At 39.3% G+C, this 23369-nt stretch overlaps 1 protein-coding gene across 6 annotated transcripts in view; it reads left to right on the forward strand.

The window, feature by feature from the left end:
• The window catches only part of ENPP2 (ectonucleotide pyrophosphatase/phosphodiesterase 2), a 71470-nt gene that overhangs the window by 22671 nt on the left and 25430 nt on the right, over positions 1-23369 (forward strand). For all 6 annotated transcript variants that reach the window (XM_058036417.1, XM_058036374.1, XM_058036382.1 and 3 more), the window contains exons 4-11: positions 770-895; positions 2875-2935; positions 4205-4302; positions 5285-5364; positions 6535-6654; positions 14984-15039; positions 17201-17266; positions 18036-18108. In XM_058036417.1, coding sequence (XP_057892400.1) covers positions 770-895; positions 2875-2935; positions 4205-4302; positions 5285-5364; positions 6535-6654; positions 14984-15039; positions 17201-17266; positions 18036-18108 — 680 coding nt within the window. The remainder of the gene's footprint in view (positions 1-769; positions 896-2874; positions 2936-4204; positions 4303-5284; positions 5365-6534; positions 6655-14983; positions 15040-17200; positions 17267-18035; positions 18109-23369) is intronic.

Here is a 23369-nt window from a genome sequence, read left to right on the forward strand (position 1 = left end):
TTATAGGAAAAAGCCCCAAATGAAGCAGAAAAGGGGATAAAACACATTACTCTGATGTGTGGGGTTTTTTACTGAGTGCATGTTGTCTAAAGTGATTTTTATAGTTTCTTGTGTGGGCCTTATTGTGGAAAACCATATGTTTAAAACCATAGCCCTGTTCCAAAGCAATGTACTACCCTTGAGAGAGCATCTAATTTACACAGGCCAAATCTGAAATTCATTTACAAGAGAAGAGAAGATGAAGTTCTCACAGCATCCATGCCATGCTTTTCCTTGAAGAACAGCTCTTGCTTTTTCATATCCTTGAGGTTGGTGCTGGATCTGCCCTATGGGTGTGGAACTGATGGTGGGAGTAAGGCATCACTTTGCATGGATGTAGTCTCTTTTCTGCTTTCTTATTTCCTAGGGATTGAACAGGGGACTGTAGTAATTGTGAGGAAAAGCAAAGGTTACCCAAGAAACACCGGAATTCTTAGTTTGTGCTTTAGGTTCCACCATTTATCTGTGAAGATCCTTTTTTGTCTTTTCCTTTCCGCATTTTTTGTGGCATTCAGATTGTACAAAGCTTGGAGTACAACACCTGAGGGTAGCAGAAATACTCACACACTGGTCTGTGGAGGAGCCCTCCTGCGCTTACAAGTGATGAGAGTCCTTTTTGTTTCTGGTTGACATACCTACTTTAACGACTAGAGTGTTTTCCTTGTAGCGTGAATGAATACTTTTTGTTTTGATTGCAATCTCTCATTCTTGCTTACACTGAATATTTTAGCTCGGGGCTGGGAGTGTACCAAAGACCGCTGTGGAGAAACCAGGAATGATGACAATGCTTGTCACTGCTCTGAAGACTGCTTAAGTAGAGGAGATTGTTGTACTAATTACCAAGTCGTTTGCAAAGGTAGGTCTTTGGTCTTTCTACCTCTTATCTTTCCAAGCCCAATAGAAGGCAGGGTAAAGAGCTTTCATCTAAAAGAGGAACTCTCCTTGTTTCGCTTTGAATTTTTTTTTTTTTTTAGGAGGTGAGGGAAGTGGGGAATCGCATTTGTAAATTTCTGGGCACTAGCAGAGGTAAATAGTAGGTTGAAGGATGTTATCTTTGCCTGTAGAGGTAATGGTAGGAAGAGAAGAGGTGAAGGTGGGTGAAGTTTAAAGCTAAGCTCTAAAGTGTTCAGATGCGTTTTTCTGCATCACAGGGAGTGCAGGGGTATCTAATGATTCCAGAAGGAACGGAGCATTCCTAGATATGTTATCTCTGTCCCAAAGACCTCTCTCCACCCCCACCACAAAAGCTCCTGCTCCAACCACTTGGCCTAATATCTGTAGGCTCTGTTTCTTGTGGAAGAGGAGTTGCAAGGGCTATGGCTGGGCTTCAGGTGACTATGACACCATGGCTGCAGAACAGCCTGCACTGCCTGGTGGGTGGATGGGCTTTGAGGACTTTGTTTTCATCCACTGCTCTGCTCTTTTAGAGCGTGGATGCCTGTCTAGTGTGTCTGCCATTGACAGCAGGCTTTCTGGTCCTTGGTAATGAGCTCTGCAGGTTTTTGCTTTTGTATCTCACCGAGTTCTGAGGTTTTTTCATTCATTAACTTTGTGGGGGCAAGGGTTACAGTTTGAAATTGTTTCACTATTTTGGACAAATGCATGTGTTCACAAAATTGTAATTGTCCAGATCCATCCATACACCAAAAATGGGCCTTTTTGTTTACTTGGGTTTTGCTGTTGGGAATCCAGATGGAGTGTGTAATTTTCAACAAATCCCCGTGGATTGTCCTTCCCCTTCCCAAATAAACCAGAAGCTGAGACCACTTAAATACTGGTATAGATTCCAGTTCCTGCCTTTTTCGTGAGCTTCCTCTCACAAGGGTCAAGACAGAGGAACTAGTATGTCTCTAGCTTTAATGTACACAACCTTCATTTAATTGGGTATAACAAACTATCTCATCAACCCTGGAACTCTGACATGACTAAGCTTTATGTGAGAACAGTGTTTCCTCTTTTTATGTGCCTTTGGCCATCTGAGGATAGTGTGTTGGGGTTTTTCTCCCTTGGAAATTGTCCATCCACCTCCTGTCATGGTCAGATGGAATTGCTGCAGCACACATTTCCAGCAGGTCTTTTCTATGATGTTTTTTGTTTCGTTCTTTTAATTGAATTGCAGTTCCTTTAATAGTGCCAGGTTCAGAAAGTAGGGTTGTTAGTTAATAATTTTTTTTTTTCAACTGATCTGTAAAAATGCAAGTCATGAGCCACTCTATAGACAGCATTCAGCTGTGAAAACCTTAAGAAAATAGTTGATTACACAAAGTAATTTTAACTAATGTAGCTCTGAAAGAGTATTTAATGCTTTTTTTAGCTTGAGTCTCACCTGATCCATGAGCTGATCACCTCTCTAAGCCAACTGGAAACTATTTGGAGTTGTTTTTCTTCCCCAGAATGAATTTTGTTTTATGCCTTTAGCCAGCTGAATCAGCTCATGGAGCCATGAGAGCTGATGGTAGGAGGGTGGGAATTCACAGACAGAAGCAGCACTACTTGTTTTTGACACATCAAAAATAAAAAAATTAAAATAGATGACCACTGTGTCTAAAGCATTACCACTGTCTCCTGCGGTCAAAAGGACACTTATAACTCCAGTTTTAGAGCTGCTTGTAGAAGTGCTAGTTTGGATATTTTTGTTGAATAGAATATAACCGGATCACTTGTTCAGCTTTGTGAAAAGACAATTCTCATTATTCATGGGAAGTATGACAAATCAGTCCATTAACTGGAGCTAGACTTTATTTTTTTATGTATATTTTCTGTGAAACCTGTGGCTGTATCCGCAGATTTTGTATTTTTTTGTTTTTTGAAACTCCAATGTGACTTTTCTGGTAGGAGAAACCCACTGGGTGGATGATGACTGTGAAGAGATAAAGGCTCCTGAATGTCCAGCAGGGTAAGTGTTTGTTTTGCCTGCATCTGGAAAGGCAAATGCAGCAAAGCCAGTGGTCCCCAGCTCTGCCTTGGACCTCTGCCCATCACATTTCTGCACTGGCTCTGTCATGCAGGCTGAGTAACTGTGGATTGGATGCTTTCCTGGGCTTCACCATTTCTACAGTTAGGCTCATAATACTGTAATGCATTTGCCTTTATTTAGGCTCATAATATTGTCATGCATCTGCCTTTGTGCTGCTGGATGAGTAGTGGTGGATGATATTTGGGTTTGAATTCTTGGTCTTCAATCACCTGCTGCTGGGTTTGCCTGCTTCACTTACATGAATAGGGAAGGTAGCCAGACTCCTCTGAAGTCAGTGGAAAGGCCTGGGTTTTTCTGCTTTCAGTAAAATTCTGGTTAAGCCATATGTGAGCACAGTTCAGGCTGTTTGGTTTTTTTTTTTTAAGTGTAATTTTGTACTTTTAGCATTATGCCCTTGAATGAAAGGGTTTCTAAACTGCAGTGGGGTACAGACTTAGTGAGGAACTTGAGCATATGAGTAATATGGAGAAAGTAAGTAACTTTTGAAACCATTTGTCTCATTATTATCCCTAAAGAAAGCATCTGCTCTGGTGCTGTGTTGGGTTGCAGCTCAGCCTGTGCTGTTAGGAGGATAGTTTGGAGATGCTTCTCCTGGTGACAGTGACAGATGCTAATCCCTGCAGCAGATGACATTAAAAGTCCAGATGTGTCCATCCATGGCATGTATCTGCCTGCTTGGACTTGACTTTCACTAGCAGTAGTAAATTCAAAAAGTAGTAAAGTGATAAGAAATACTGTCACCTTTAGTATGTTAGAATGAACTATACCTCACAGAGCATGCTCCACATGCCCCATGGACTTCTGTTTGAGAAAGAAGACCAGCAATCATGAGACATGTGGTTTTTAACTAGAGATTGTGTGCTGGACTGGGTACTTGTGCATGGTAAATTTCCTTCTCCATCACCTTCTATAACCATTTGCCTTTATGGGTTATGTGTTTTTAGCTCAGGGAAGATGTCTTTTATGTTGGATATCAGCCCTTTCACTGGCTGTGAGTGAGCACTGGCTGTTACTAAGTGTGAGGATTATCAGTTTCTCATGATCTGTTAAGTGTGTAAAAGACTGTAGGTATACAGTTTATGCAGTAACTGAACTTCTGGATTTCCTAGAGGCTCAGTGAACAAGTGGAAATTAAAAAAACTAAGATGTTGAAATGCTGCTTTGTATTCCTGGTGCTTTTGTCTTTAGCTTTGTTCGTCCTCCTTTGATCATCTTTTCTGTGGATGGTTTCCGTGCATCATATATGAAGAAGGGGAACAAGGTCATGCCCAATATTGAAAAACTGAGTGAGTACCTGTATTTTCTGCAAATAAATGAAAGACAGTCTCCTGCAGCTCAATTGCTTTCTTTGTTGAGCAACAGAAGGGTCAGCATGGAGATGAAATGGCAGAAGTCCCCTTTAAATTAGGTGGGATCTACTGGTGACTTGAAAGCACCCTGAATAATGCAGCACACAGCTGCTGCTTTGGGAAAGGCTGCTCAGAATCAGTGACCTTTATGTAGTTCTGTCAGCAAAGAAATTCATCTTTAGTACATGATACGTATACATACTTACAGGCTAGTTGGTAGGTGCCCACAAAATTTTCCACTTGGTTCAGAAATGTCAGAGGTATGGATAAGTAGCTGCAGAAGCCGGACTTGGATGCCTGGTACCTGGCTGAAAACATGCCCTGCACTCATCCTCCTGGGAATGGGCATCCCCTTGGGTTTGTGGAGGATTGGGTGCACTGAATATTTGAGCCTCTCTGTACTGCATGTTGGTTTGTGTGTCCCTGTACCCTTGAAATGTGTTGGGGGTTTTCCCCTGTGTTTGTGCTGGCCCTCATATTTGTGTAGCCAACTATGGTTGGGTTCAATGATCTTGATTCTATGATGGGGGTGGGGGGGCCCAGTGTGAAACTGCAGCTTTGGTGTATTTATTACTTAAAATAAACCTGTGTTTTCTCATGTTGTTTTATTTAAAAAGACACTTCCAATGACTCCAGATGGAGACTAGCTCAGGAAAAAAACCCAATCCATGGGAATATAGCTGGTTCTGTAGTCAACTGGAGGCATTATTTCAGTTGTCAGTTGTGAAGTACGAAGAGTGCATGAATAGATTTACTACTGCCTGTACTGCTGACTGCTGTTAAGCAGCAGAAAGTTCATTTAAATTAGTTAAAATTTAACTAGTTTCTGCATCATTTTGAGTCACAGAAATTACTTTCTGTTGTTTGGTTTTCCATATCTAAGAGCTTTGCTTCCTCACATTTGCATTTGATTTTTCAGGATCTTGTGGTACACATTCTCCTTATATGCGACCTGTTTACCCTACAAAAACATTCCCCAACTTGTACACCCTTGCTACTGTAAGTCCCTGGGAAGGATTTTTTCATGATAAAATGTTGCACTGGAATAGAAATATGTGTTATGAGAAGCAATGTTTAAAAAAAAAATATATATGTATATATGTGTAACTGTTTCATTGTCCGTGCTTTTTGGTATTTTCTTCATTTTGAAGTATTTAAGTATTTTCTTTTATTTTGAAGTGGTGAAATGGATTGTATCTCACCACTATACACTGTCACAGCTTTCCTGTGCTTTCTTATGCCTGCTTTTGCAGTTATTTGTACTGCATAATTACAGGTCAAAGTTTTCCTAGGGGAAAAAAACCCCACTCCTGCAATGCTGCCCTGAATACAACCAGCAGTTGTTTCTCTGCTGGAGCAGTCGGAGTCAGGGAGGCAGTGTGCAGCTGCTGAGTATGTCTGGCCCTGCAGAGAGAGGAGCTTTTGCTGTGCTGTGGTGGCAGGGCTGGCAGCCCCCACACCTGTGTGACACTGATGGTGCTCCAAAAGCTGCTATAAGGGACTCTCCACCTGCAGCTGAAATTTTTTCCCCTTCTTTTTTTGTGCAGCGACTGCACAAACATTTAAATGGATGAGACAGGAGCATATGGAGAAAGAATAGGTTGGGAGGGGAGACGGCCCAGACAAAGGAATTTTCTGCTCTTCTCTCTGAAGTGCTTTCACTGCAGGACAAATTATGGTATAAAGCCATGGCTTTGGGTGACCTGCCTCAATTTTTTTTCTTGGAAATAATTTATCTAACAGAAGCAGTCATGAAGATAAAAATAGTATAAAATGGAAATGCTAAGTGTTACTTTTGCAACCAGAGAATGAATTACTATGTCCAGAAAGGGCATTCATAAAAGACAACTGAAAGTACAAACAGATCTTGTTTTTATACATATATGCTTTTTCTTTGATGACCTCAAACTATCTTTTAAAGAGTGTGAAAAACTTCAAAGTATTGAGTAACAGGAGTTTTGGGGTTTTTTTAGCACAATTCAATCATCTCTTACTGCTTTCATTAATACAGCCAGATTTAAATTTGCTTATCTGAAAGTAAAAATATTTTCTATTATGTAGTTACAAAGATAGTTATTTTAAAATAATTTAGTGGTACTTTCAGATAGCTAGGAAGCACTTCACTTGTGTGCATTAGGGTTTTACTAATTAATCTACTTCTGCACAAAGGGACTCTATCCTGAATCACATGGGATTGTTGGCAATTCGATGTATGACCCAGTGTTTGATGCCAGCTTCAGTCTTCGAGGGCGAGAGAAATTCAATCACAGATGGTGGGGAGGTCAACCAGTAAGTTTCAAATTCCCTCCTACTTTTTTCTTCCTCCCTTTTCTCCCCTCCCCCTGTGCTGTGGAACATAGCCAATAATAATAATTAAAAAAACCATATGTGAACAATTTGTACCTAATCCCTACCCCCTCCCCCCAGCTGGCCCTGTCTATCAGTTTAATGTAATGTTTTGAGTTGGCTTTTGCTTTTCAGAATAATAAATCCATTGACTATGGAAAGGTCCTTGTGCTGATAAGTATAAATTAGACACAGCTAGGATAAAACCCTCATTTGAAGCAGCAGTGTAACACTGTGATTTTGTTACTATGGCATAATGTTTCCTTTTCATTATGGGTTTCCTAGGTTTTTGTCCTAGTAATGTTCTTGAGAAGTTTTAGTGTAAATATTTTGTCAGCATAGCATGGCATAATTTCATAATTATTATTAAAGTCCACAAGTAATCACTGTTTCCTGATTCCTGTTACACTGTTCCAGAGGCTGTGGAAACCTGAGAATTAATTTCTGCCTTGAGCACAGCAGCAGAGGCTGGTCCAGTCTCTTAGATTAGTGTTGGGCTTGGTTTGTCTAGTTCTGAACCCTTATTTTAGGCAAGGAGATGGAGTCCTTCCAGTCCCTTTACTTTTGCTGCTCTTTCCCTGTTGGTGCATGCTGTGGTGGCTTTGACAAAAGTAAAACCACTAAGTTTTAAATGCAGGAAGCCAAGGTGCATGCACATTTCATTACACTGATTGCTTAGGAAACTATGGTTTAAATACTCTCTGATGAATTAACCCCACAAAAGAGTGAGATGGTAAAGGTGAGGAAATCAGAAGGGGTTTGGGAGCACCATAATCTGTCATTTCTCTTTGCTAAATTGATCGATATCATCCCTCAAATCTCTTAAAACAGAAATATCCCAAGAGGCTAAAGGGAGTTATTCTGCCAGTTGTAGGCCTAGCAAGTGTCTGTGCCTGTCAGTGAGTGTAGGCACTCCCTTGGCTAGCTATGACCTGGGTTAGCTTTTGGCATGGGTGGTGAGGACAAGACAGGGTGAGGAGCATAGCTATTACTTTTCCAGATGGAAGCAAGGAATCAGGATCAAAACTAGGAGCAGCAAAAGAGCAGCAGTGTGTAACCTCTTTATCTCTGCTACAGCCAGAGCCACACAGTTAAAACCTGCTGCAGTCTGGAGTTGCACTCACAGATAATCCTGTGGCTCAACTGCTGTGTGACAACTCATTAAGCAGTTGGAATTTAATTATGCATTGTAAATTTAATTCTGCATCTTACCTTAATCATGGTTAGGTAGGAGTTAGTGGAGAACTAATTGTTAGGGCTTGTACAAGTGTGTCTACTTTTAAAATATGATATTTTAGAAGTACAATACAAGTCTATGAAGACTTCATCACCTGCTGTGTTGTGTGGGGAACATTGTTAATTCCCACACCTATGCTACTCCAGGGAATAAAAGATTTTCTGGGATGAAAAATTTCATCTGAGAAGAGTTCAAGAAAGTTATGCAATAGTGGGTGACCTTATGCTGGAGGAAATCCTCAGAGGATGGGGTGTGTGTTTGTGGGGGTGTTGCATACCCAAGAAGGGATGATAAAATAAACCAGTTGTTCTGAAGAATTGTCAAAAAGGAAACACACAAATCATGTAATAAACTGGACCTGTCTTTGGAAAATTGGAAGCAAATGCCCAGAGGAAGGACTATAATTCAATCCCTGTACACAATAATATGAGGGAAACACATAAATTGGGCAAATCTGATAGAGTGGTCACAATAGCTGGATAAGGAGATGATAGATCTCTTGCAGAAATATGATCTAAATTATACTCTCTCTGCATGTGCAAGAATTGCACATTTGATAAGAGAACTGCAAATTTTTATAAGAGAAGAACTTATCTCTGTCTATATATTGGTTAGATACAGTCAGTTTCTAACACCTTTTTATAATTTTCTTTTAATATGACATTGACATAGACTGCCCAAAGTAGCTGGGTTTTGGAAGATGAGACAGTTCAATTAAGAGGATAGAAAGGGATACCTGGTCTGTGTATCAAAGGAATCCTGTCTGTCATATCACATATTCAGCTGGCTCTTTTTATGTCCTGGGTCTCAAACTGAAGTATTCCAAACCTGCAGAGTGGACTATGGTTTGCACACTATTGGAAATTACTATTTTTCTGTGCAAGAAGACAGAAAAAGTGTCAGAGATTCCCAGCTTTGTATTATGGCTAAAAGGCCTAGAAGAGAATGTAATTTAACATTGATAATTTCTGAAATATTTTCTTGCTCCTGGAAACTGGCCTACTGTGTATGGCTCTATGAAAATGTAGAGGGGTTTGGTGGTCTTTTCCTTCTTTCCTTCTTTCTTTCTTTAGTTATTCTAATGCTCAGTCTTTTGCTGAAAAACAGCCAGATTACCCCAGGCATCAGTGGGATTTGGCAGATGAATATCTGGATGCTTTTACTCTATGAATTATGAGAAATTAATAGCATTAGGAAAGAGAGAAGGGGGAGAAAGTAGCTTGGAAGTGTTTCAGGGTACTCTAGTTGGTTATGGGACTTACTGATTTAGTATACAGCATTGATTTATTATATAAGCTTAAAACAACCTTGTTTTCAAAACAAAAGTGTTTCATAGGAAACAGCCATAAAACCACTCCTCATACTGCAACAGCATCTCACAGAAATGGTGAGCATCAGGGCCCATGGGGGAAACTAAGTTTACTGCTCATTTTTCATGACACTGACATTCTTGTTTTCATCCCAAGTAACTTTAGGCACTAAATTTAGGCCCCAGCTGTCTTTGGCTTGTTAAGCACTAGTTTTACATGTCTTGGTTTGATGTAGTGAGTTTAAACTTACACTACACATATTGGGGTTTTTTAAAGTGATCTTTCATGATCTTTAGAAATAACCCATTAGCCTCTCCAAGGTCAGAAGAGGCAAGGTATACAACTGCTGGTTAACGGGGACAGAGAGGCTCCTTCACAAGGTAACCAGGCTTGCATTTGAGTTTGATCCAAAAGATGTCTTTCACTTCAGAAATATCAAAATTATAAAAGTATTGATGGATGTTTAGGGTGCCTTGTATGTAGCTTTAAATTCACTATCAACCTTTTAAAGACTACAACCCTCAAAAAAGGCCTGTCTCGAGATACTAATCCTTAAACATGGCCATGACATTCCTAGGTATCAGACAGCATGTTGTGAAGCTGTGTTGGTAGTATTCAAGGTATGCCTGTGGGCATTAGCTATCATCACCCTGAATCCCAACTTGATATTCCTGATTAATCCAAATTTATGTATCAGTATCTAGAATAAAACCATTATTGGAATTTTGTTGATTTTGTGTGTCTAAGAATTACAGATGGAGCTTCAGAATGCTGTCATCTGCCTTTTCCATCCTGAGCAGGTCTTGCAATCACTTTGTTGATTGGTAGAGGAAGCAGAAGGAGAGATGTCTGTAATTCTGTTTTATAAGTACTTCTTTTTATCCACCTTGAGCCATGAGCAAGCAACAGGACTCTGTCTATTCAATAGACTTCTTGTACCAAAAATCTTCTGTCTGGGCAAGAAGGCAATGCTTAGTTGCCCAGTCTGGGAGAACATTTCTGTCATGTAAGAAGTGTGGAAGGGGCTACTCCACATCTTACCTTGTTGGTAGAGCAAATTGCAAATGGTGCAGGAGTGTTATTAATTCTACGTGCTTGCACCAGTCTTGTACACATTTCTTTACTAGCAAATGCTGTGATTTCATCCTTCCCACCTCTGCCTAGATCTGGAAGGGATTTCTCATTGCTACATCAGCTTTTGATTCATCTGACACATCAAATATGTGTCAGCCTTTGTGAAGTTGTGGGCTCTTGTTTATTCATGGAAGATTAAAACCAGGGAGGTGTCCTACTTTCTGTACAGGTTTTCAAAGAAAATTCCACAGCTATCTTGAATAACTCTGGATTAAGTGCTTGCACTTGCACCTGTGTGCAAGTGTGTCTAGCAGTAAGAAGAAGGGAGAACCTGGGACTTCATGTTCCATATTACATCTAACTTATTGCTTAGCCTTGTCTACTTTCATCCATAAGTAATGGAGAAGAATTGTAGTCATTCAACACAAAGGATATAAAAATAAAAGCAATTCAACTTGCAGGATATGTTTAATGTACATCTAGGAAAGCATGTATACTATTTTTGGGACACATGCCAGTGTACTATGTTTGAATTTGTGATCGCATATTTTAATAGGTCTTTCTATATTGGAAATGCTGCATATTGTTGGTTTGATGGTAGGAAGGTAGAGTGGTTGATCACATTATTTTTCAAATATTTATTCCCCTTCTCTCTGCTTAAGCAAATTAATTCAGAAATATGTCCTTTATATAGTTTGCAATACAATTAAGCTTGTCCCCTATGCAAGCCAGGAGAGGACATTTGACGTGGTTAAATTCTAACATATTAACAGTTAAACCCAACAAAATTATGTATGGCAAATGAATTGCATAAGCTCACAAATGGTACTGACCTTGCAGAACAATAACCCTTATTTGCTTCCTAATTTCAGCTGGTTTGAATGGACAAAGTAGAGAGGGCATCTGGTAACTTTTTTCTATCCCACCCTCCTGCGCAACTTGCAGACTGCCTTGAAAGACAATGAATTTAACTTAACTTAGACAGTGAGAGGTGTTCACTGGTGATAAGACTACATTAAGAGTTTGCTGCCAACATTTCTACTGAAGTTATTATCCTATAACCAAAGTACTAAATAAACTTGCGTGCTTCCATCAGTTGCTCCAGTCTGTTGTCTGATTTTGCCTATACACTAAGGGGTCTGGGTAACAAAGGTATATGTAGTAGAAACAGCTGCTGCTAGATGCATCAGCAGTGTCTCAACTCCAAAACATGATGAGTATTTTATTTAGAGCTTGATCAATGCAATTAGAAATTCTTTCATCTCGATATGGCTGCCTCTCTGCATGCTGAAAGACATCCACAAACATATTGCTGAGTAACAGTTTTAGGTACTGTGGTGAGTGTTGAATTTTCTTAATTTGGACTTAAATAAATCAAAGGGCTGGCTGGTTTGGTTTTTTTTTTTTCTTCCTCTTAAAAACAAAGGAGAGCAGAGGTCCAGTAGTGATTTGTTGTAAGCTTGAGTTGAATCAGGATCTGCCTGCCATAGTCAGGATGGTTTCATTGAGACTCACTCAGATGTTGCAGACAGATAGGGGCCCTTTGATTTGCTGATCTTTGACTTCAACAGATCCTTGTCTTAGCTATTCATCTTATTTCAAGTGCAGCAGACACATGTACTCATCTAAACTGCTAATGCCAATGTAAATGGCTGCATTCCTGAGGTGAAATACTGGCAGGTGCAGCTCTTCCCTCTCTGAAGCCTTTAGGCTGAATGCCTTTAGGCTGCCCTTATTGCTCTTAGGACTGCACAACTGGGAGCATCTCCATTTATGTGCATTACTCCAATGCATGCTGTTTTCAGGTGATGTTCATGAAGCACACTCTGTGCTCAATGAGAATAAAAATATAGCAATCTCTTTCTCACAGATGTGCTGGCTACTTGGCAAGATACCAATGATCCAGTTATTCATCTATCAGGATGACAAGTATTTTACTTGCCTGGCTGGAGGGAGAGTGTCTTTTGGCACGTGTTTAAAATCCCTGCTTAAAATACACAGGGTCAGAGGGGAATTCAGCTGTGTAAGGAGCAGCACAGGATGTCTTCAGCTGCTGAGGGTTGAAGTTGGCTGGTCACATTTAGACAGCCAGGCAGACTGGACAGTTTGGGCCTGTGTGGACCAAAGTACTAGGAATTCAAACTAGAGTTTGCAGATGGTAAAATTCAAACACAGAATTCTCTGGACTTAATTTGTTGGTACCTTCCTAAAGATATCTGCAAAATTATTTAGAATATGCAGGAACACAAACTTTTTCAAAGAAAAATCTGTTGTGGGGGAAATGGTTCTCCAAGTAGAGCAAGACAGAGCATAGCTACAGTAGGAGCTGACACACATTTCATGCTGAATGTGTCTTTGACCACCTTTCTCTGCCAGGACTGGGCTTTTCTCTATGAATAAATCTGCAATGCAAAGGAAATTGCTTTAAGTGTGGGCCCTTTTTCACTTGTGAATACCATGAGGTACTAATGAATATGTAATGAATAACTGCCTTTAATTAGACAGTATCTAGGCTGGTTATATACCCTGATGTGCTGACTTAGGTGGCACAAACAAGCATCCTTGCATTGCAATCATACTTCTGACTGCAGTGTGTGGGCTGAGTGACATGGTCACTGGGTTGTAGGCATGCTTCCTTTCCTGTTCACTTGCGTCCTTCTGTCCCATCCCATCAGAGCAAGTATCCTGTGATATTCAAACTTCAGTATCCGGAGATACTGAAAACAATATTCAACTATAACCCCCAAATTCCAATATAAATTCAAAGCAATTCTTTTTGGTAGTTACTGTGCAGCCACATCATTTTGTGATCATTGTCACCATGCAACATGTGCTGCTGGTGGAAGGCTGGGGCTGCAGAGGCTGGGGGAGGTGTTTGGGGGACTCCCTGTTTGGTGGCAGCTTGAGTGTTTGTAAATATGAACCAAGCCTGAAGTCAGATTCTTCAGGAGAAGCACCTGAAAACAAAGAGTGGGCTCTAAATCCATGGCCATTCTGCTTCTGATCTCGCTGCACATATTTAGTAAAACATCCTTTCTATAGTGTTACTCTGGATGTAGTTTTCACTGGAAAAGAGGTTTCTAGCATTACTAAAAAGTTAGAAGAAAATGAAAACAAATGATCTTTTATAGATGTAATTTTAATTGGACTGAGTCCAGTCAGATTTGGTGGAGTAGAAGATGACAGGTAAAGGTTGTGTCCAGGGCAATGGAAATGCAAATATGACCAATTTTCCCATAAATAACATTACAATATCCAAATCTAATTGCTTTTAACTGTAGCCTCATTGTGCAATTGATCTTTCGTTACTGTGCCAAATCAATTTCAATTAAGACTGATGTGTGAATGATTCAGGCATGACGTTTGAATGATGCATGTCTAGATGACAATTTATAAGTGCCTCTTTGAGCAAAGTACAGGGACTTTGTATTTTTAGAGTTGATTTAAAATAAACAAAAACCTGCAATTATTACATAAGTGAGCTACATTTTGGCTTAAAGCTTCATTAAATGTATACATTGTAGTATGCATAAGTAATGGGAGGAAATAATCTAGCTCTATACACAGGCCACTTTTGAAATGAGTTTTGAGGTAATTTGGATAGTTCCTTGCAAGAGAAATTTAGTTCTGTAGAGCTATAAACAATATTTGCTTTCCTTGATTTTGAACCTTTCTGATTTTCCAGCATTCTCATTCCCCTGCCTTGTGTAGAGTCATAGGATAGAAGAGAGAAAGAGGGTGGTAGGGATAACCAGGAGTATGTGGTGTAGCTTTCATTAGAGAAAGATCAAACAAACCTGTGTTTAAAAAGGAATAAAGAGAGGGGAATATCATGAATGTTGTATAGAAGTGGAAAGAGAAAAGATTAATTACCTGTTTTGGAGTATGAGAATGGTACCGTAACCCCATTGAAAACCAGCAGGTTTTAAACTAAGCAAAATTAAAAATGTGCTCACAGAGTGTGTGACTGCATTGCAGAACTTTCTGCTGCAAACTGCTTTATAGGTAGAAAAATACAAGGTACTTGAAGGATTGAAAAAAGGGCTTGAAAATTTCATGGAGATTTTTTGGCCATTCCCAGCAATCACCCCATTGGATGAGCTCAAGAAGTTCTTAAACATCTGTGTAGGAAGGTGTCCAGGTGTCCTTCCCTGCAGTCTTAACACCTCTGTGTCACTCTCTGTGGCCTTTTTTGTGCGCTCTCTTCTAACACGTCTTCTGCTGATGGTTACTGATTGTAGGGTATGGAGAAGAGGGACATTTATGCAGACACTGATTAGTGTTAAGGTATGTTCCTTTCTAACTGAGTATCCTCCAAAACCCGAACGCTAAAAGGGTCAGGTGAGTAGTACTGGGTTTTGAAAACGAAATTAAGTACTGGAGGAATTCCTGACCATGAAACTTAGTGCTTTTAATTAGAAAAACATAGAGATTTAGGGGTGAAAGTCTACAGCACAGCAGCTAACCCACTGCTACAGAGTTTGCATAGGTTTGTCACTCCTTGTTTTCAAATTAGGGCTGAGGCTGAAAACTGCAATTTTCACTTCTAGGCTCAGGGTAGAAGAATGTGTCCTGAAAACATTTTCTTTTGATTTCAGAAAGTAATTAGAGATCTGAACACATTCTAATCCTCTTATATTTTCCTCATTAGATTTGGATTACTGCAGCCAAGCAAGGGGTGAAAGCTGGCACGTTCTTCTGGTCTATGTAAGTACCTTCTGTTTTCTGGAGGTTTTAAACTAATAATTCAGAATTAATTCAATATAAGTATTTAGGAAGTTGTTTTCCTTTCTCTAATCATTTGGTAGATTAGAGACTTTATTTGTAGCCCTCTATTTGTGCAATGTTTGATAACCAAAGCTGATGCTACTGTTTGCTGCTTTAGACTCATGCACTGACTTCTAACAGTTGTCTAAGAAAAAGATATGTGCCTATGTGAAAAATTAGTCTTTCATTTCAAAGTGTGTTTTTTTGCTTCTTTAGTATTGCTAGCAATGTTTCTTAGTCCTCTGAGTGTGGAAGAATTCTTATTGTACTCTTATGTTAATTGACATCACCAGTCTAATTTACTTAAAGGTCTGATTCGTTCATTTTACAATGCAGTTTGTCCTTTGAGCAAGATACCCAATTTTCCTTTTCTAAGAGACAGCCTTGAAGATCTCTGCTGTTTGTTCTCTTGTTCAACGATTTCAGCTTATTTTCCCTTGTTCCCACTAAAATGTATCTTTACAACCAAAAATGAATGAATTTTGATAAGTTTTGAGGAATTCACGTAGATCAGTCTTTCTATTACTGCTTCTGGCAGGATTGCAAGAGCAAAGAAAATGTTTAAGCTAGAAGACTGAAGTAATAAGGGGATTTGACTATTTTTCTTTTGTGACTCCTTTAGAAATAATATAGTTTACTGTTCTAAGTATCATAAAGCACATTGAGGGAATAATAAAACACATCACAAACTGATGATAGGTTTAGGCTTGCAAGATGAAATCTGACAGAGCTCCACTCTGGTACTCTACAAACTAATCTATAGCTACATATCTACCCTGGCCAATGCATGCTTGGGGATATAAAATGTAAAAAAGGTGGCTAAGGACAGGTTGTATGAATGGCTAGAAAGGGAGTGAGGCTTACAATTTATGTATGATTGAAATATATATGTCTTAAAACTTTATTTTTTCATTTGGTACACAGAATATTTTTGGGAGAATTTTCAGGCAGACTTTTTCAGGAAAACAGAATTTTCAAAATGTTTTAGTCAGAAATGAGTTAATTGAACTAATGAATTTTCTTTTTTTTCATATTGCACAAGTAAAAAAAACATAAAAGTTAGACAGTATCCAAAATTATTATTCCAGTTTAAAATCTTGCCTTATATGCAAATTTTAGTATAAATTCTCATTTTTATGGATTTTTACAACCCAAAGTTCTCCGTGTAGTTTGAAATTGAGGACTACTGTTTGTTTACAAGGCATTAAAAATGAAGGCATTTGGAAATGGCTGCTGCCATCTCTATTTCTCTTGCCAGAGATTTCCAAAGAGTGCTGAATTCAGTTTATTATGATGACTGATGGTGATGTTTGATTCCTGCCTTGGGATTCTGCCCCTGAGCTAATGGATTCTGATCTGACCGTGCCATTGTATTAAAATGACTGTGTGGTCACTGACCTGCAGAGCTTTTCCTAAGATGAGATATTTGGAACTTTAACAGTTTCTAGGGTTAGTCATTCTCATAGCATGAACTTGGCCTCAGCAGCCAAGTGAGAATGGCCAGCACTGTACAAACAGTAAAGTGAGATGGGTCTGCTCTGCAGAGTGAGGAACTATCAGGGTCCAAGTCCCTGTGCTGCTGGCCTGGTGTTTCACATGGCTCTGTTCTGATTCACAGCAGCCTAGCCCTCAGTGGCTACTGTTAAGGCAATGAAATTTTTCCAGTGTCTGGAAACAGGAAAAAGGAGTACTACCAGAGCAGGGTGGTTTTTTAAACTTGTACTGATGTGAGCAATATAGTGGATTTTGCCCGTGCCAGCTATCCAATGGCAGCATAGATAAAGGTACATCTGGGTTAAAGGCACCAGAGTAGATCTTTTATTCACTCCTGCTTGAAGAGGTAAATTTACTTCTTTGAGTTCTGAGTACCTTTGCAAACTTGTAATCATCTTTCTTTTGGAGTATGCAGACATTCAGGAGGTCTGATGTGATTCTGCTTGCAAATTAAGAATCAGTATTAAGCAAGAAAGAAGATACAGGATGCTAAAAGCAAATTATGCTATTATGATACATAATATTAAATTCAGTTCATAGCAAGCATTTTGTTGATGCTTTTTGTATTCTGTGATAACAAGGTATATCTTTGTATTTTGTGGTCCAGTGTCATCCCCCATGAGCGCAGAATATTAACAATACTTCAGTGGTTAACCCTTCCAGACAATGAAAGGTAATTCACTTGTTATCTGCTGTTGGATAACTGCTAGTTTGTCTTCTCTTTCTAAGTAGCTGGAAGAGCAGGCAAAAATTTAATTCTGAAATTTATGTTTGTCTGTTACAAGCCATCACTGATTTAAGGATTTGTTTGGCTTTTGTGCTTAGTGTGAGTTCTTTGGGATTTGGGAGTTTTTTGGTTTGTTGGTTTGGCTTTTTTTGGGTTTTTTTCATATCAGCTTTTAACCATCCACAGTTTGATTCTTCCAAATAAATGTATTATATGAATTTATTTCTTATCAAGAAGCATGTAATTACATGGATTAACTTGCATTGTTCTTGTCCTACTGAGCCTAATATGGTTTAACAACCTTACAGACAATGGCAGTTGTAGAACTGGACACCAAGCTCTAGGAAAATGTTAAGATTTTAATTATGAGTGGGTTTTACTGCACAAGTTCCCACATGCTGCTGCAAGGCTTAGGCAAGCTGCTGTTGGGATTTCTCCTCCAAGATTTAGAATGAGCATGTGTCCTCAGATGGTACTCCATGTGCCTCCTTGCTTTTGTTCTTGGGTTTAATAAAGCTGCAAAACAACTAATTGTGCCATGGAAACGGAAAACGGCTAAATAATTGTAGGGTTCTATGTCTGAGAAGCAGTTCCTTTTCCATAGAGCTGAGTCTCATTGGAAAGCTGACTCAGTTTGACTTTACCTGGCTAGCCTGTGTTTTTGTGGTGTTGTCAAAGGAAAATCTAACCTGAACAAGACCTTCCTTTCTTTCAGGCCTTATGTTTATGCCTTCTACTCTGAGCAACCAGATGCTGCTGGCCACAGATATGGTCCTTTCAACTCAGAGGTTAGCACAGATTTTTTTTTTTTCTACAGAAAAAGCAGGTGTCTCTAATACTTTTTTTCCCTCCCCAAAATATTGATGCTGCTCAGGAGTAACATTTTTAGCGAGTTTGTTCTCACCTGTTTCTGCAGTATGCTTCCCCTCTGCCAGAGAAAACAAAGTTGTCTTCTAAAGGATTGATCATGTAAAATTCACTTCTGGGAGAAGGAACTGCCTCTGCCTTTCAGGAGGAAATTTCTTGATGTGATACAATAATGCAAATGGAAAGATTTATTTGGTGAAGACAGGAGTATATTTGTGTGCAACAACATAATTTAACTTTCCTCTAACAGTTTATCCTTCTGAAAAGTAATTGAAATATAATACAGAAAATATTGAGATAAAATGTAGAGAAGAAAAAGGTTTTCTTTAAAGCTAGCCAGCAGTAGCCAAAGTAATAATTCCAGTCTGTCAGGAAATGTAAAAAGCTGCTAGTTCCAGTTTCATATAGGCCCTACAGGGGTTCAGAAAGCTTTTCCAATAATGTTCCCTCAGGACCATACTGTTGAGTTTGGAAAAACTTTTAAAGCACCATAAGGCATTTTAATGACAAATTATGTGCAACATGCTGCAGTAGTTTAACCTCTTCTTTGACTTTGTGTGGCTGGCTGGGACTGATGGGCATTATTTCCCCTGACATCACGTCCAGGTGACAAGGACTTAGAGATAATGCACTTGTCTGGGATATGTGGGGAGAGAAAGTAAATGCTCTACCCAAATATCCTGCTTTGAGTCGCTGGGATCTGGCATTTCCAATGATGTCTGACGTCTTGCAAAGGTCCCCTGGTTTCAGTGCAAATGCATGTCTGCAGATACCTGTCACAAGACTGCAGGAGTTTTATATGTAAGATTTTCAAAGGGTAAACAAATGTTTACAAGCAACAAGTAAACAAATGCAATCTTCAAAAAGTGAGGAGTGTATCTGATGCCTACCCCTTGGAAGGCAATGCCAATCTCCTTGAGCAGCCAGGTACCCAGCAGTAGTTTCTTATTTGTTTGGCAACATCTGCTGGCTGTTCTTGACAGTAGAAGAGAGCAAAGAGAAGCAGCATTAATATTTTGTAGTATAGTTGAGTTATTTGGGCTTTTTAAACAGTTTGCAGAGGTTATGAATTTGCTGTGAGTAGCAGCCCTGTTGGAGCAGTTTGAGCCATGGTCCTAAAGCAGTGGGTGTGATTATTCCAAATCAGCACTGAAGCACCATGTTGGATAGACAGAAGCAGTCCTTTTTCTGGATAAGCAGGGGTTAAGATCTACCAACACTTGCTAAATTGACAGACATGGATATGTGTCCATGTTGTCATTTGGCTCAGGAGTTGTGTTTGATTCAGTCAGGCAAGGTACTGGTAATGAGAGCTCTCTGATTTAATGATGTAGCTCATAATAATGCTTTATAGTTCCTCTTAGTGAAATGTTACAATTACTATATATGTGCCTTATGATTGAAAACTTTAATTTTATTTATCTGGATACAGCCACTTCCTTCTGAACAGAATGATGGAGCTTTGTCCATGGACTTAAAAGGGGAATATTAAGATGATGGCATCATAAATGTTCTTTCAGTTGGTGGTGTTTAACAAATCTGCTTAGCATCCAGTGTGGCAATCTAGTTTCAGGTTAATTATGAGTCTAAAAAGTGAAGTGTAGCAAAGTGTTCAAAATAGGAAAAGTCATTATAAAAGCAAAAAGCCGCAAAAGGCTCTTCGCTGTAGGAGGGCTCTTGTGGATCGTTATCTGAAGATCGATCTCTAATTGCAAGGCAAAGCTTCAGCTCTTGATAAGTGTGAATTAATAGCTTATGAAAGTTTTGCAAATAGATAGTTTCATGTCATTTGTATTAAACACAAGAAGACCATGAAATTGATATTTAGCAAATTGAGAACAGATGAGTTAGCAGAAGAACATGTATGGGTTTGCAGTTCAAACAGCGGACCAGACTTTGTGAATGGAAACTTAAGTAAATGAATACAGCTGTGTAAGTACACAGATGCTAAGCTTTGCTAGGGGCCTGGTTTCGGGATGGAAGAGCTAGAGGAAGCATTTTATATTGTTTCTCTTAACACTGTTTTCAGTATTTAGAAGCTATGAAATTTACATCATGTGGAAGACAGTCCTCAAAAGGATCCCCTCTAGCCAATTCCTTGATACCAAGAGCATGACTTCCCTGTGAAATAATTTTTTCCTTGTACATGACTGGCAGCAGTTAGACATTTGGAGTATGACTGACCATTTTTTTTCTTCATGCAAAGGCAGATCAACCAAACAATAAAGTTTGAAAACAAGCTTGTAACAACTCTGTTATATTTACAATGGGCTTCTTATTTCTTCTTTTGAAGAGTGAATATTTCATGCTGATTTTTCTTACTGCAATTAGTAGTTTGAGGAATAGTTATTTACCTTGAAAACCTCCAAATCTTTATTAGAATGAAGGGAATTTTTATTTGAGCTTATTATACCAAATAATGTTCCAAATTTATTCTAAATAAATTTAAATCTTAGAGGTTTAATGGCATCCAGATGGCTCTTAGATCTTCCCAGCACATGCACAGCAGCCTATGTTCAGAGTGTCTTAAAGTAAGAAGCAAAGGGACTTAGATACACTTAAAATTTATTGGTGAATTGCCAGTGTTTTTTATATAAATGGAATTGATATTATAACTAGTCTCCACAAGTGTAACTTTGCATATCCACTAACATGAATTTCAGTGTAAATGAGTTGGTTGTCTAGGTTTTGAGGTTTGGTGGGGTTTTTTTTTGTTTTGTTTGGGTTTTTTTGCTTTGGGGTGGGAGCATTTTATGGGTTTTTTTTCTTTAAAAACATTTTAGGGGGTATTTCAGTGGGTTCTGTTATGTTTTCAGGAACAGTTGTGGGAGTTATAAAATAATATGCTTGCTTTTAATTTACTTCTGCCTTTTTTTTTTCTTTCCCTCTCTGCTTCTGCAGTTGAACTCTGGTAGGTTGGTCCATCCAGGTCAAGAAGCAAAGCTTTGGCTGGCTGGTTACCCTTGTGATGTTACAGTTTCCTTCTGTAAGGGGGGAGGGATTCAGTTCCCTCCTCCATAACTCTGTTCTGACTCTTCTCAAGCAAGACTAAGAATTGGCTGGTTAATAAGAACTTGGCTTTTTTTATTTTTTTCCTAGCTAACTTTTTTTACATAAAATATTCTAGAAATATACTACCATAAGAGCTCTGAAATCCATCAAAATCTGGCAGTGCTAAGCCATTTCTGCTGCTCCTCTAACATGCTGTCTTGAGACAGTCACCTCAGTGTTCAGACTGCGGTCTCCTGCACTCGCGTGTTTCTGGCATTGTGGAGCTCTGTCTGAGCCAATTCAGAGACAGTGAAATGAGAGTCCTTCCTTTCCCTGCCACTCCTCTCATCAGGACTGCACAAAGCTTGAAGCGTTTTAGAAACAGAAAACTCTGGTGCTGCTTTATTAAAATGCCTTTCTGGAGAAAGACGAATGAGACTGGACTAGAATCTCCTTTCCAGCTGCTTGCGTTGGAAGCACTGAAACAGCATGGCAGATGGTAACATCCCCTTCTTCCCCCTTCCCTGTTCATGGAGCTCTGTAACTCAACAACTGGGAGAAGCTGCCTAAGTACATAGAACTTAAATAGCATGATAAATGCCACTCTCCCCAGCCCACTCAGCGTGTTCCATTGCAGATTGTGGTTTATCCCCTGGTAGGTGTCACCTGTCAGCTCTTCTCACACCATCTCGAGCAGTGCCAAGAGCCTGCAAGTTGTGTGACAGTCAGCAAGAGTGGGACAGTTTGAAATTACAAGCAAGTTGATTAAAGGGAGAGTAATTTATTTTAGCTAGATCTTAAGGTTTTTTTCCTTCTACTTTTTTTTTCCTTCCATAAGTCTATCCTAGGTAATTGTGCATTTAGGAATAATACCATTACCCAATCAGATGCCACTCTGAAACAGCTAGGAAATTAAATTCTCAAAATGCCCATAAAGCTGGTAATAAGGGAGGTAGCAGCACAGATTTCTCATGCACTGCCACTAATGTGCCCCACCCAGCTAATTTGAAGTTCCATGTTAATTGAGTCTCACCTGCGTAGCTCTGATCTGCAGATCCCAAATAGTGGCAAATGGGGTTCTGGTGATTTCAGTGAGGTGCAGGGCATGGCATTCAGTAGTGGTACCTGCTAGTGCTATGGATGAGAGGACTTGATTTCACTAATTCAGTCAAAACATTGGTGTGGTAAACCTTGCAGAAGTCACTGAGATTGGACAGCCTCTAATACTCACACCTGAACTGTTGTTCAAGTGAAATGTTGCATTTCTATCAGTACTCAACCCTGGACACTCATTAAGTTGTGTGCAGTGAATTTTGCTGTAATTGAAATTAACTTAAATCTCAGTAATATTAATGGATTAATATTTGATAACTAATACCCCCTATATAACTATGTCTTTTCAAATACAGAAGCCCCACCTCTCTTTAGAAACATCAATTTAATTTGCTTTTATGCTGTCTGCTCTTGTAACTGCTGTTCTGCTTTCAGTACAATTTGGTGAATTCCTCCTTAAAAAGAGGTAGATCCTAAATTGTCCAAAAGCCTAAACATTTGATAAGGCCATAGCATTTATGTTTCAGGATTATCTGGCACAGGTAGCTTTACTATCTGATGTGAGTTGAGACAGGCTTTTTTTCTGAGTCCAGACATCTCTCCCTGCCAGTACAGGAGAGTAGTTATGGCTCCCCTCTTACTCCGCCTAAGAGACCTAAGAGAAAGCTTCCTCCTAAGAGGAGACAGGAAAGACCAGTTGCAGCTCCAAAGAAAAGAAGAAAAGTACATAGAATGGATCAGTATTCTACGGAAACTCGTCGGAAGAAAGTAAGTTCCAAAAATTTATGATGGAAGTGCCACTTTTTAGGCACTAAGCTGTCTTTATTTTTTTCAATTTGGGAGTTCTCTCCATGCTTCGGGTTGGGATTTTGCAGCCAAAACTTTTATAAATTTACTGAAGGACCCAAAGGAGAGCAGCCAAACCAGACCAAGCCTTCTGGGAGCTGTGTTTATCTTGTTTCAGAGTGTTTGCATTAGGGAAAGTTATCTTTATAATCTTTATTTTTTAAAATATGAGTGAGAATAGCCATCAGCTGGAGGCAATGCCAGAAAAATCTGGGAAGACACTACCACTGCTGCTAAACTTTCTGAACTGTTACGAGTTCTGCAATATGTTGTAGCCTCCCTAACTCCCAGC

Source organism: Melospiza georgiana, chromosome 1 (genome assembly GCF_028018845.1).
Source record: "Melospiza georgiana isolate bMelGeo1 chromosome 1, bMelGeo1.pri, whole genome shotgun sequence".
Taxonomy (NCBI): domain Eukaryota; kingdom Metazoa; phylum Chordata; class Aves; order Passeriformes; family Passerellidae; genus Melospiza; species Melospiza georgiana.